The sequence below is a fragment of the Leopardus geoffroyi genome, chromosome B3, assembly GCF_018350155.1.
Source record: "Leopardus geoffroyi isolate Oge1 chromosome B3, O.geoffroyi_Oge1_pat1.0, whole genome shotgun sequence".
Taxonomy (NCBI): Eukaryota; Metazoa; Chordata; class Mammalia; order Carnivora; family Felidae; genus Leopardus; species Leopardus geoffroyi.
In genome coordinates this window covers 2,213,376-2,227,669 of record NC_059337.1, presented here as the reverse complement: position 1 = coordinate 2,227,669, position 14,294 = coordinate 2,213,376, and the positions used below count along the sequence as shown (strand labels likewise).

The window sequence follows — 14,294 nt, the reverse complement described above, 5'->3', positions numbered from 1 at the left end:
TCTCTCTCTCTCTCTCTCTCTCTCTCTCTCTGTCTCTCTCTCTCAAAAATAGATAAACATTAAAAAACCAAAGAAATGACATGAATGTATTTCTGGGGCATAATTTGAGTAGCAGAAGCAAGCCTACCAAAAGAGCAATCACTGTGCAATTGCATGTGTGTTATCGTCAAAAATAAATAGAGCTGAGGCCTCCAAAGTTCCTTGACGAGATGGCGTTGACTCACTTTCTTCCTCCCTGCTAAACACAGCTAAATACCCCGGAAATCATTCAAGATAGCAACGAAAGGATTCTGAAAGCCAGAAAAGAGACGGCTAGGTGGGTAGGAGACTCAGGACTTGCAGAATAGCAATATGGTGAGTTCCCGGGCTTTCTTTTTACCGACTATATACCCAGGAGAGCCCTCTAACCCAGAACTGCAGACAGGCAGACACAAGGAGTGAACAGAAAACAACGTTCTCTCTTGCCTGGCCAGAAGGCGGGGAAAGGGGGGAGATCAGCACGACCCAGCAGAAGCCCCAGCCCCTTCCCCACCCCCAGGGCACCAGCAGGTGGTCCGATCTGCAGCCCCAGGCTGACCCAGCCCCCACTCCAGAACTAGGGCACGAGCAGGAAGTCCGTGCACCTGCAGGGACGGCATCAGCTGAGCGCTTCATTTTCCTGCCCTCCACCTACTGGCCAGAAAGACGGAGGCCCAGCCGCTTCTGCCCATCCCACCCTGAGTGGCAGATGGTCACCCGTGATCCCAGGCAGGCCAGAGAAGCTCTTTCCACCCCAGGAGGCAGAACTGGAAGGAATATGTACCAGCAGGGCCAGAAAAATCGAGCGGGACCAGAATAGCCCTGCAAGGACTCTGGAAACTGAAGTGTCATTACAACAGAAGCCCAGAAAAATAGCCCGGAGCCACACGCTACGTGTAAGTAGGTATTGCCTGCTGAAAGACGCGATTTAAGTCGGACCAAGAGACTCTGAACATGATAATGAAAATATCCGAGTTACAATTAACAGTCACTTTTTAAAATGTTTTTTTAATGTTTATTTACTTTTGAGACGGAGAGACGGAACGTGAGCAGGGGAGGGGCAGAGAGAGAGGGAGACACAGAATCCGAAGCAGGCTCGAACTCACAAACCACGAGATCATGACCTGATCCGAAGTCGGACGCTTAACCGACTGAGCCACCCAGGCGCCCAAGATTCATTCATTCATTCATTCATTCATTCATTCATTCAAAGACAGAGCACAAGCGGGGTATGGGCAGAGAGAGGAGACACAGAATCCGAAGCAGGCTCCAGGCTCCGAGCTGTCGGCACAGAGCCCGACGCGGGGCTTGAACTCACGCACCGTGAGATCATGATCTGAGCCCAAGTCGGACGCTGAACCGACTGAGTCACCCAGGCACCCCTAGAATTTTCCTCTTTAGTGGAAGATAAATAAACATTTATTTATTTTTGAGAGAGACAGAGACAGAGTGAGAGCAGGGGAGGGGCAGAGAGAGAAGAAGACACAGAATCTGAAACAGGCTCCAGGCTCCCAGCTGTCAGCACAGAGCCCGACGGAGGGCTCGAACCCGCAAACCATGAGATCAGGACCTGAGCCCGAGTCGGACACTGAATCGACTGAGCCACCCAGGTGCCCCGCCAGATTTGTTTCTTAAACTTGATGATTGATATGCAGATATTTAGGGCATGTTTCTCTTTTTTTTTTAGAGTGCATATACATTTTATAAATTTCTTTTTACATTCCCAATATTTACTAAAATATGTTTTCAAGATCGGGGAACAAGACAATTACGGTACGTCCCTGTGGTGGATCCTCGGGCAGCCGTCGTCATTTTTTCAGACCCTGTCCCAAGCCGGTGGGGGAAGGGCAAATTGACACAGTGAATCCTTCCCGCCGGTAGCTGGTGCTTACGATTCATGCTGCGGCGGGAACTTAGACATTTGCATAGCTGGGAGAAATTAATGCAGAGCATTCGGGAGGCACAGCCCAGATAAAAGCCCCTAAACCCAGAGGGCGAAGGCTGTTTCGAGCCGGGATGGCTGAGGCTCCGGGTGGGGGGCAGGGTCAGGAAAAGCACCCTGCAGATAACCCCCAAAGCTGACGGAGATGTGGGCTCTTGGACCCGTCAGGAAGGTATTCCGGACAGGGGTGAGTGCGAACAGCATGGAGAAGCCTCCGTGCGTGGTAACGGACACGCGAAGGGCCGTATTGACAAGTATGAACCGCGAAGGCAGGTGGTTCACCTCTTCCTCCCCATCTCCCCTATTTTCCGGCCTCTTTCCGCCAAACCCCTTCTCACGAACCAAATGCGGTCCTCGCAGAACCGAGATTCCAAAGACCAGCTTCCAGGCAAATGTCTTCTGAGCATGGAAACGGGGACCAGAGCTCACGTGGAGTCCGGAGGCCGGAGCAAGGGCATGTGATTGCGCCCGCGGGCCTGCCCTCCCAGTCCCTCCACGGAGACCCCCCTGCCTCCCTTCCACCGTGCCCCCTACACCCCGGGGGCTCCGTGGGAGTCCCCCAGCCTCCCTCCCGGCGGCCTCCCCAAGCTCCTCTTCTGTGTGGCAGGAAGAGGCAAGCGGCCAAGGGATTGGGTTTCCCGCCCGTCGAGGAGGCCTGGGCCTCAAAGCCGCAGCAGAGCAAAGGGGCTCGTCTGCTCGCCGAGGCCCCGGCCACCCTCCCTCCACGCACAGCCCAAGCCTGCGATTCAGACGGTTGATCTGACCTCATCTATCCTGAGTCACCCTGCAGGAGTGCTGACTTAGCCTAACCAATATTTTGAATTTGTAAAGAAAAGCAGGACTTTCCACACTCCAGAGGCCTTTCCCATGCGGATCAAAGCATCCTGCACTCTTTGAGGAGGGCAGCTCCCCTGGGGAGGACCTCCCACGCGTCTGGTCTCATCTGCCAACGTCCTCGCAGACCCAGGGCCATGACCCCAGACCCCTGCGGGAGGGAACGTCCAAGGCAGCGCCCCGTGTAAACCCACGTGTTGGCTCAAAAACCCTCTGCAAGGTCAGGCTATGTCGATAGGCTCTCTGCCGTAAGGGTGGCCTCGTGATACTCATTTATGCAACCGTTGTCTCCACGGGTATCTCTAGAGCCATTACTAGGGGCCAGTCCCCGATCCCTCCCCCCCGCCCCCACCACAGTGCCATAAAAGGAGTGCCAGCTTCCGAGTGAGTAAATATAGTGCTTGAGGCCTAGGTGGCAACCTGCTAATATTTAGCTGGAGAGAAAGTAAGAAACAAATCAGAGGGCATCCAGGGGTGCTCGGGCCCCAGCCCCAGGTGGCCCCTCTGTCTATCCCATCACTGGTGTGCGTGGCCCTGGGCTGGAGGGCTGGTGGGGTGGCTGTTTGGGGGGGGACAATGACTAGAGAGCCGGGGGTGTCCACAGGCTCGCATGCGGGGCCCCTGTGTTCAGGAGCAGGAGGACAGAGGGACTTGTGGCCAGTGGCCAACAGCCAGCAGATGGCTCTGTCCACGGTACCGTGTCCCCGTGCAGATCTCCGAACACTTGTCTGAACTTGACTATCCAAATCCTTACAGAGGGACATTTGTCCAGGTAGGAGGACAGAACCTCTGAGCTGTATGTGACCTTGACTCATGACTCTGAAATATCTAGACATTGGGCACGTGGAGCTCCCTCTGTGCTCCTGGCCCGTCCCGCCTGGACTAGAGGCGGGCCTGAAGGACAGTGATCGCCAGGAGAGACACAGAAACGCAGGAAGGGGCGCGCCTCGGAGGCTCAGTCGTCGGTTCAGCATCCTTGATTTGGCTCAGGTCCTGATCTCACCGTCTGGTTGGTGGGATCGAGTCCCGCATCGGGCTCAGCGCTGACAGTGTGGAACCTGTTTCACATTCCGTGTCTCCCTCCCTCGCTCTCTGCCCCTCCCCTGCTTGTGCACACGCAGGCACTCACTCTCAAAAGTAAATAAACTTACAAAAAGGGAGTGCAGGAAGGAATCAAGAATAATGGAGAGGGTAAACGTGGGAATTAATGTCAATGAGTATTGACTCTACAGAACAATAATTATGATCTATTCTTGGGATCTGCACATAAATAGAATTAAAATGTACAACGGTAATATCTAAGAAGTGGGCAGGTGCATAAGGAGTTGTGTGTTAAGGTCTTAGCATTGTCTGAGAGCCGCTAAAAGTACCAATTCATATGAGACTCTAACACATTCAGAGTTAGGTTGTATATTTTAGTGATTAAAAGGATAATAAAAAAAATGTATAACTAACAAGCCAACTAAAAGAGAAATGGAATAGTAAAAAATACATATTAACCTAAAAGAGGGCACGAAAAGAGAGAAAACCGAGTTTTAATAATACCCATAATTATAAGATAAAGATTGTAAGCTGGAGGAAAATTAACCTAATTCTATGCTAGTTACATGAGACACTCCTTAAATATGTGAACGCAGGTTGACGATCAAAAGAAGAGGGGAAAAGTAACCAAAAGACAGTAGATTAAGCTTTACTAATAGCAAATAATTTTTAAGCGAAAATTTTAAGCAAAAACTAGACAAAAAGATAGAGATTTCCCAATTACAAAGGTGATAACCCACCAGGAAAATATTTATTTTAATTCTAAATGTCTATGCAAATAATATATGCCTTCAAAATGTAGAAAGCAAAAACGGACAGAACTAAAAGCAGAAACAGATCCGCAATCATATTTGGACACTTTAACACACTTCTCTCAGTAACTAACAGAGGAATGGGATCAGAAAAGAGGAAAAGATCTGGAAAATGTGATTATTGAACTTGATCTAACAGGACAGACATGCATAGAACACGGCATCCAGCAACAACATATATATTCTATTTCAACAAATTTCCACTGTTAAAGTTATTCACGATACATTCTCTTCTCCGACTGTAGAATAACCCATCTAGGAACCAATACAGAGACAGAGAAAGTAGAAATTCCCCACCTGCCTGAAAGTTAAACAACACGTTTCCAAATAAACCGCAGGCCACACAAGAAATCACGAGAGAACACGTACACTATTTAAAATAACGAAAATATGGAATATGAAATTTTGGAGGCAGCTACTAAATTTAGAGGGAAGTTCATAGCCACAAATTAGAAAAAAAAAAAAAGCCGTAGATCGGCGATCCAAGCTCCCATCTCAAAAAGTTAGAAGAAAAGAACAAAACATTAGGCGTGAAGAATGGAGAAGAAAGGAATAATAAGGATAAGGGCAGAGGTGAATTCAACAGAAAACACGGAACAGAGAAATCCAACGAAATCAAAAGCTGATCCTTTGAGACACCGTAGAATTGATCCCTTTCTGGAAATGGCAGATCCATTAAAAAGAAAGAGGGAAGGGGCGCCTGGGTGGCGCAGTCGGTTAAGCGTCCGACTTCAGCCAGGTCACGATCTCGCGGTCCGTGAGTTCGAGCCCCGCGTCGGGCTCTGGGCTGATGGCTCAGAGCCTGGAGCCTGTTTCCGATTCTGTGTCTCCCTCTCTCTCTGCCCCTCCCCCGTTCATGCTCTGTCTCTCTCTGTCCCAAAAATAAATAAACGTTGGAAAAAAAAAAATTAAAAAAAAAAAAAAAAGAAAGAAAGAGGGAAAACAAAGTAACAGTATCAGAAAAGGACAATGGCAATCGCCATAGTTCCTGCCATGTCCAAAAATGACATGTACATGCACAAATGAGTGTAAATGAAACTGGGGAAGTCACAGTAACCTGACTTGTCACTGTCATGTGCGGGCTGTGACACTGGACTGCAGTTTGGCAAAACGCTACCTTCGGGAGAAACCGGGAGAGTTTACCCAGGATCTCTCTGTATTGTTCTTTACGACATCATGTGAATCTATAATTATCTCAATAAAAATTCCAATTAAAATGTAGATTAGATCAGATTTTAGGAACAACTTTGTGCTCATAAATTCAGAAACACAGATGAAAAAAAAATTTCCAGAACAAAAATGTATGTTACCGGAGCTGATACAGGAAGAAATAAAAATCTCGAATATTCCTGTATCTATTAAATGGATCCAATGATAATTCAAGACCCCCCCCACGAAGAGATATCCAGGTCCAAATGGTTTACAGGTGAATTCTCCCAACCATTCAAAAAAGCATAGCTCTAGGATTAGTCCAACCATTCCAAAAGATGGAAAAGGGGAAATGTTTCCTAAATCATTTCGTGAGGCCAGCACACCCATAATATGAAAACCAGACAAGGGCATCACAAGAAAAAAAGTTGAGGCTAATCTTTCCCACAAACACAAATGGCAAAAGTTGTAAGCCAAATAGTAACATACCAAATCCATAGTTATATCAAAAGGATAATAGACCTTAACTAAACTGGGTTTATTCCAGGGCCACGTCGTCTTCACATTTTAAAAAGTCTATCAGTGCAATGCACCCACGTTATTAAGAAGAAAGCAGGAAAAACCCGTATGATGGTCTCAGTAAATGCAGAAAAAAAGTCATTTTGAAAAAACTTGACAATCGATGTGGGGAAAAATAAAACCTCTCTTCCAAATGCCAATAGAAAGAAACTTGCTCAATTCAATAAAGAGTATCTGAACAGAACAAAACTACAGCAAACTTCAGACTTATCGGCAAAATAATGAAACTTTCCTCTTGAGACTGGAAGGAGACATGGTCGTCTCTGCAGAAAAACAAACCCAGACGCTGGAGTCAAACTTTGGAGAGCTCTATCGGGCAAATGGACCAGAGGATTCAATATCGGAAAGGTACCAGTTCTCTTCAAATACACCTCTACAGAGTCGAGGCAATCGCAATGAAAATCCCAACAGCGTAACCAAGTCTAGTTTGAAGAACAAAGCTGGAAGGCTCACCAGAGATCAAAAATATATATATCATGAAACTCTCATAATTAAAACTCTGTGGGGCGCCCGGGTGGCTCCGTCGGTTGAGCATCCGACCCTTGATTTCAGCTCAGGTCGTGATCCCAGGATCATGGGATCGAGCCCCACATCAGGCTCCGCGCAGAGCACGGAGTCTGCTTGAGATTCTCTCTCCCTCTCCCTCTGCCCCTCTCATGAGCCCCTCATGCTCTCTCTTTTCTCTCTAAAACAAAACCAAACCCTCTGTGATATCAGTGCAAAGAAAAAAGAGGCTGATGGATCATAATGGGAGAACAGAAAGACACAGCTAGGTACGTGAGACGCAATAGACACGTAGACAGCAGAGAGATACGGTGGTTCTTGAGCTTTTTATGATACGACTTCTGCTCAGTAGAGCCAGACAGGCTCTTCAAAAACTGTTGCTGGATCAATTAGAGATCCACATAGGAAAGAATTTTAAACATATATTTCACAACGTGTACAAAATCAACTTCGTATGAATTAAGGATCCAAACGCGAAAGGCAAAACAACACAGCTTCCAGGAGAGACGCGGGGAAAAATCTTTGTGACCTCGCGGCAGACAGCGATTTCTTCAAAAGGACCCCCTTGCCCCCACCCCCTGGGAGACCGGGGCCGTTTGGTTTTTTTCGTGCTTGACTTGCTTTATGGATTCTGACACGTGTGAAACTGTAAAGTCAGCAGAAAAATCAGAAGACTGAGAAACGCAAGTCAAAACCACAATGAGCTATCGCCTCACACCTGTCAGAACGGCTAAAATCAACGACACACGAAGACACAAATATCGACGAGGATGCGGAGAAAGGGGGACCCCCTCGCACTGTTGGTGGGAATGCAGACTGGCACAGCCAACGACGGGGTTCCCACCAGAGTGGGCGGGGCCTCAGCCCCACCTGCCTGAGCTTCCTTGCCTCTGGCCTCACACCCTCCCTAAAGGGCCTTTAAAACCCCCGTTCCCTTCAAAAAACAGTGGGTCTGGAGGGGCCAAGGAGTGCGCGCATTTCCTCCTCTTTCAAGGTCTATCTGACCCCCCGAGTGTGGTTAGGTGAGAGAGGCCGGCTTTCAACATCCTTCCGCGTGAATTCATCCCCAGGGGCCCCGGACGCGCCCCCCGGAGAAGGGGGCCCGCAGGCGCCTGTACGGCACCCACAGGTTCTCTGTGCGTCCCCGCGCGGCTCTGGCACGACCCTGGGCAGTGACTTCCTCAGTCCCCCTCGTGCCAAACACAATGCAGCCAGTCTGGCTTGTTTCTCATTTGGCTGTGTATCTAACTTCCTCTTCTTTAATTTTTATATTAGGCGTTTCTAGAGCAGGGGCTGATGTCACAGGAACTCTTTCCAGATGTTGTTTTGAAATCAGTGTAACCATGGCATTGCTGGAGGCTGAGACGTCCATCGGGGCCAACGGAGCCCTGCCTGGGTGCAGGGCGGGGCAGGAGCTGGGGCGGGGACGAGAGTGTCCCTGGGAGAAGGTGGGGAGCGGGGGTGTTATTCGGTATTGAGGTTCCGCCAGGAAGGACCCTGGGACAGCTGCCACCTTTGACCTTTATGCCCTGGCACTTTTCATATGAAACCCTCGCTTGCTTAGAATGCGCTCGTGGATGGTTTGAGGTCACCTGTGCTCCTGCGAAAGGAAACCGAGAACGCTCGGGTTCCAAGCTTGTCCTTCCCAGTTCCCTTCTGCGATCTCGACTTCCTTACTTGGATATCCTGCCTTCCACAGACACCTCCTCCAGGGTGCCCATCTACAGACAGAGCCGCACATCCCGTGACCCCCCCCTTCCATGTCTGCACCCACACCCTGAAGCAGGACACATGTGTGCCGTCCCTGCCTCCATGAGCACCGCAGAAGCCACAACTCTTGCTCACTCCCCCCACCCCGTCCGACCACAACCCGCCCCCCCCCCCAGGGACACTCTTCTCACCGCTGCAAATCACTCTTTCCTTCGTGACTTTGCACATGCTGTTCCCTCCGCCCGAAATGCCCTTCCCTGCCTGAAATGATCACATGACTCACTCATCCACCTATCCCAGGTCCCCGCCCACATGTCACTTCCTCACAGAAGCCTTCGTGGGCACCTTCTAGAAAAGGACAGTGAGCTCCCCTCGTCCCCGTCTCCTGCTCCCGCCTAAGATTTCTTCAGAGCCCTTCACTGTGTCACGTCCTATCACAAAGGTGTTAACATCTGTCCCCTCCCCGCCCCCCGGGCCAGAATACGGTTGTGTGCGGCCAGGGACTGAGCCTGCTTGTCTCCCCTGCCGCCCCCCCGGCAACGGCCTGGCCTAGGTGGGTGCTCTGCAAACACCGAATGTGCGATCCCAGCTCCGGGGACGCCTCCCTCCTTGGGAGCCTCCTTACAGCCCTTTTTAATCCGCTTTAAACACGATCCTTGAGGGCGGCGACTGGATCCCACAGGGCCGGGCGTGCAACAGGTCACAGGAAACACTTGTGCGATTAAGGAGAAGCACAAGAATTCATTCATTCTAGGAGCCTGTTGGAATCTCAAAATGATGTCTGAATTTCACTTATCTGGGCTCTCACCTGGCTACCGTGGTATCATCATTAATAAACTTGACTCTTAGGGGCGCCCGGGGGGCTCAGTCAGTGAAGCGTCTGACTCTTGCTTCCGGCTCAGGTCGTGATCTCACAGTTTCATGAGTTCGAGCCCCACGTCGGGCTCTGAGCTGACAGCGAGGGGCCTGCTTGGCATTCTCTCTCCTCCTCTCTCTCTCTCTGTGCCTCCCCCACTCTAACTCTCTGTCTCTCTGTCTCTGTCTCAAAACTAACTAACTAGGTAAATAAATACTTGGCATCATTCGTGGCAAACGAGGAGCCTGGCCAGGCTCCCCCAACCCCAGTGGGACGCTGGTCCCTCCTTCGGCCCTACTCAGGTCACACCTACAGAAGTCACATCGTGGGTGACGGAGCAGGACGGAGCACACCGGGCTGGGTGAGGCCTTTGGGGAAGCAGCTTACGTCTGGACATCCCCACCACGGGGCTGGACCTGCTAGCCTGCCATAGAATGTTCCGTGATCCTGTTTATCGTATACACGTTGAGCTGTTACTTTCCTCCTCAAGGAAGCAAGTTGTGCAAAGGTCCTGGACCCCCTCCGCGGGGAGTGGAAGGCCTTCCCTGGTTTCTGTGGACAATCGTATGACCGTGCCCGGGGGGACTCAGCAGTAGGCGTGGGAGAAACCCTTCCGGGCTGGGTGAGCCGCACGAGCTCCAAGGTTCAGGGCCGCCTGGACCCTTGGGAAAGGCCACCTTCGACGGAAGGCTGAAGGCACAGTCCTGGACAGAGTAAAATACCTCGAGCAGCCTCCGTCCCCCGCAGTTTCCATCTCGCTGGGATAACACGACTTGAAATAGGGTCTAACAGAAGAGAAGACATTCTGAACTTTGGCGGGTCTGCGAACACCACCTCGCCTCCCCCTCGGCCTTCACGACGGCCCCTCTGGCCAGCTCCAGTGCTCACGCCCGCGTGGGAAAATGCTCACGCTCCGTACCCAGGGGGCGAGCACGCTGACCCTCTCCTCCCTGCCCTGTGTGACTCAGGTCTCCTCTGCCCTGGCCCTGGGAGTCAGTCTACTGGGAGTCAGTCTACTGGGGGTCAGTCTACTGGGAGTCAGTCTACTGGAGGTCAGTCTACTGGGGGTCAGTCTACTGGGGGTCAGTCTACTGGGAGTCAGTCTACTGGGGGTCAGTCTACTGGGGGTCAGTCTACTGGGAGTCAGTCTACTGGGGGTCAGTCTACTGGGGGTCAGTCTACTGGGGGTCAGTCTACTGGGAGTCAGTCTACTGGGGGTCAGTCTACTGGGGGTCAGTCTACTGGGAGTCAGTCTACTGGGGGTCAGTCTACTGGGAGTCAGTCTACTGGGGGTCAGTCTACTGGGGGTCAGTCTACTGGGAGTCAGTCTACTGGGGGTCAGTCTACTGGGAGTCAGTCTACTGGGGGTGACGGGAGCCCCCCAGCACATGCCGGAGACAGAGAGGAACCCTTCCAAGTGCACCGACCACGCGCTTTGCGATTTCCAGCAGGGACCCGGGCTCCGTTACCGCCCCGACACAGTGTCTCCCCCCATCGCTCAAGCGAGAAGGTTAACTGAGCCCGATTCGCTGCCACGCTGATCGTTCTCGTTCCAGTGAGCCCTGGTTCACAGGCTTTAATTCGGAGCACCCAAAGCCAACCACAGAGCCTTCCGGCCCCGCGGGTCCCGGGCCTACCTTCAGGAACAACATCCTCCTACGGTTCTTGTCTCGATCGCCCCCGGCGGCGTGGAGCGGAGCCGCCTCCGAGGCCGGCGTTAGATCGGGAAGGCTGCCGGGCCCGGCCTCCGATGTGTCTGCCAGCTGCACCGGCGAGTGGAAAATCCGCTCCCTGCCCTGGCCCGGGGGCATCTCAAAGGGATCGGGGTACTTCTCGTCGGGGCTCGAGCCGTCGTCGCTGGTCTTCGCGTGACAGAGCATCAGGGAGCGGGAGACAGACCGCAGTTTCGTGGACTTCCTGCTCCTGCCAGCGCGGCCGTGCGGGTCCATCCTCAGAGAGGCCGCGGAGCTGCCCTTCGTTTTCTCCTGGCCCGCGGCCCTCGGCTGGCGGGCGCTGGCCGGGCTGGGCTTGGCCACCGCTTTGTCGCGCCCTGGAGGAAAGAGGAAGCGGAAAGAGGCCGTGTGACTTGCCCGTGACAAGCGGAGCCAGACGAGGGCCCTGGTACGGAGCCGTGGGTGCCGTGCCCGTGAAGCAGGGCAGACCGTGGCTCTGGCCTGTCCACGTGGCCGGCCGGGTGGGGGCCCCGTGACCCCGCGTGCTTGCCACGCCCTCCATTCCCAGGACCGTGGAGACCAGGGCTTCTCGCATCCACACCCTCACTCTGCAGGTGGGGAAACCGAGGCACCAGAGGGGAAACGCAGCCCCCAAGCCACTGGCGGAAGAAGCGGGGCCACGGGACGGCTTTGGAGATGACGGAGGCCCGTGCGTTGTGACATCTGCACTTCCGACGACTCGGCAGGGGCTCGGGTCTACAGAGTGGGCCGGGGGACGGGGTGGGGGTGCCGCTGCCCGTCCCCTCTCTCTACCCCCGGTGAGTCCCGCAGCACCTCCGGAGAAAGCCCAGATCCAGGAGCCCAGTCTGCTGAGCGCTGCTGCCTTGGGCGCCCCCTTCCCGGACGCAGAGCCCGGGACCCCGTTGGGAGCGCCGTCCGGGGCCGACCCGCCACGGTCGATGTGAGCGTCAAAGAAGGTGGCGCGAGGGAAGGGTCGGGGCCTCGCAGGCAGCAGGCACCTGGCAAACCAACGTGCCCTTCCCCCGCCAGGGCTCCAGCTCCGTCAGCGCGCCCCCCCCTCCGCCCCCCACTTCACAGCCTGACGGGCCAGGCACCGGCTTCTTTTGCGCCATCGGTCAACACGTCTGTCTCGGCCCGGCCCGGCTCAGCTTGGCCAAGGAGGCGCCTCCCGCGGGCTTCAGTTTCCGGGAGGCAGGTGGCCAAAGGGGTCCATCCATCCGAACAGGTCCCGACTCGGGTCCAAGCCACAGAGCGGAGCTGTCGCCAGGGCAGCATGCTGTGCCCCTGCTGTTCGCGCACAGCCAGCATCCAGTAAGGAAAAGCGGAGACCGTGCAAGCTTTCGCTGAATACAAGCCTTTCAGAGCCCCCGCAGAGGGGTCGCTCTTCAAAGAAGGCTGTTGTCCGACACCCGACTGGCACAAACGGACTGTTTTCTGTATTAGCCTTTTAATTGTACTGAGTTATTCACCAGCCATCTCTAGCAACCCACAGCAGTGAATTAAAGCGGACGGAAGAATGCATTCGGGGAAGATTGCTCTGGAGGCTGGAGTATAGGTCAACTCAACACGGGCGCATTCCGTCTCGCACCCTCGTGCCAGGATCTCAAAGCCCTGTGCTCTGCGTCCTCCTTTCTTTCTTTTTTGTTCAACATTTATTTATTATTGAAAGACAGAGCATGAGCAGGGGAGGGGCAGAGTGAGAGGGAGACACAGAATCCCAAGCGGGCTCCCAGGCTCCGAGCCGTTGGCGCAGAGCCCGACGCGGGGCTCGAACCCACGAGCCGCGAGATCGTGACCTGAGCCAAAGTCGGAGGCTCAACCGACTGAGCCCCCCCCCAAGGCGCCCCACGCATCCTTCTGTTTTAAGCGATAGAGAGACCTCAGAGCCAGACCGTTGCTGACCCCCATCCTGGCCGCAGGATCCCGAGCCCTGCAGGGGACACCCCCTCTCCTGAGCAGCCCGGGGCTGTGAGACACGTGCGGCCGCCCCCCAGACCCCCGGCTCCGGCCGTTTCCAGAGTCAGCCTGATGGTACCTCGTCAACAATGACTAGAGTCCCTCACTCCCTGTCACGAACAGATAAGGTCGCCTGCCGTTTCACGGAAACGTAGAAGCTGCCAGTGAGCGATGCCCACGACTTTCTACCGTCTACAAATGCCTTTGCCCCCGTCCATCCACCGCCTACACGCCCTCTGCAGCCGGACCTCCGCCCGCCTCAGGAGGCTGGCCCGCCGTCCGTTCCCTGGACCCCCCTCCCGCAGCGGGTGGAGGCACAGAGAGGTTAAGTCACTCTCTCAAGATCACGCAGCTAGGACTCGGTGAGAGCAGGACCGAAACCAGGCAGTGGGACTGTCACGGGCAGGTCACCCGATGTCTCCTCCGTGCCGGGTCTCTAGCAGCAGCGTGCGAACACAGCCAGGTCGTTTCTGCCTTTGAAAAACTGCCTGCCGACCCACAGCCTCTCTTTTTCTTCCTCTGTCTTTTGCTCCGGTGAGGCTACTAAACACGAGACCTACCATCGTAACAGATCTGTGAGGGTCCCCAGTTATCCTCGGCACCACGGTGGCGGTGGAATATTATCGCTTCTTATCTTCCTGAACAGACGTCTCCCACTCTGCACTTTCTGTCCTAACACCCACCTCCCCGCGAGCCCCCAGCCCACAGTCTGCTTCCTTCCCCTGAAACCGCGGGAACTCTCGCTGTATCGGTTCTGCAACCGGTGTGGCCCGAAGTCACGAACCCGGGTCCAGAGGGCACAGTCTGCTGGCCTGGAACCTGCTTCGTTTCGCGAGGGAATCACTGGAACCAGAAGTTCAATGCTCAGATCTGTTGGCTGAAGGATGCATAGAATTCAAGCTGCTTAGTGGGTTTGTGTCCCCCTTCTCTTTACCCACCTTTACTTCCAGACGGCACCTTTCGAGGCCCCATGGAAGATGCTCTCCTTCCGGCCACCGGCCCCCGGAAACAGGAGCTCCTTCCATTCTGTGAGTTCAACTTCCCAGAACTCGCAACTCGCAATGCAAACCTTGCGGTAAGTATTGACATCCTTATGGCCAAACTCCTTTGCCTTTTGTTTGACTTTATTAGGACGCCCCACAATCCACCTGGGCCTCATGGAGGAGGAGGTTGTGTGCGTGTGTGCGTGTGTGTGTGTG

General features: G+C 53.7%; 1 protein-coding gene across 8 annotated transcripts in view; it reads right to left on the bottom strand.

Annotated features, from left to right (window-relative positions):
• IL16 (interleukin 16) overlaps positions 1-14,294 on the bottom strand; it is a 96,295-nt gene that overhangs the window by 60,162 nt on the left and 21,839 nt on the right. For all 8 annotated transcript variants that reach the window (XM_045448565.1, XM_045448566.1, XM_045448563.1 and 5 more), the window contains one exon: positions 11,083-11,495. In XM_045448565.1, the coding sequence (XP_045304521.1) occupies positions 11,083-11,495 (413 nt within the window). The remainder of the gene's footprint in view (positions 1-11,082; positions 11,496-14,294) is intronic.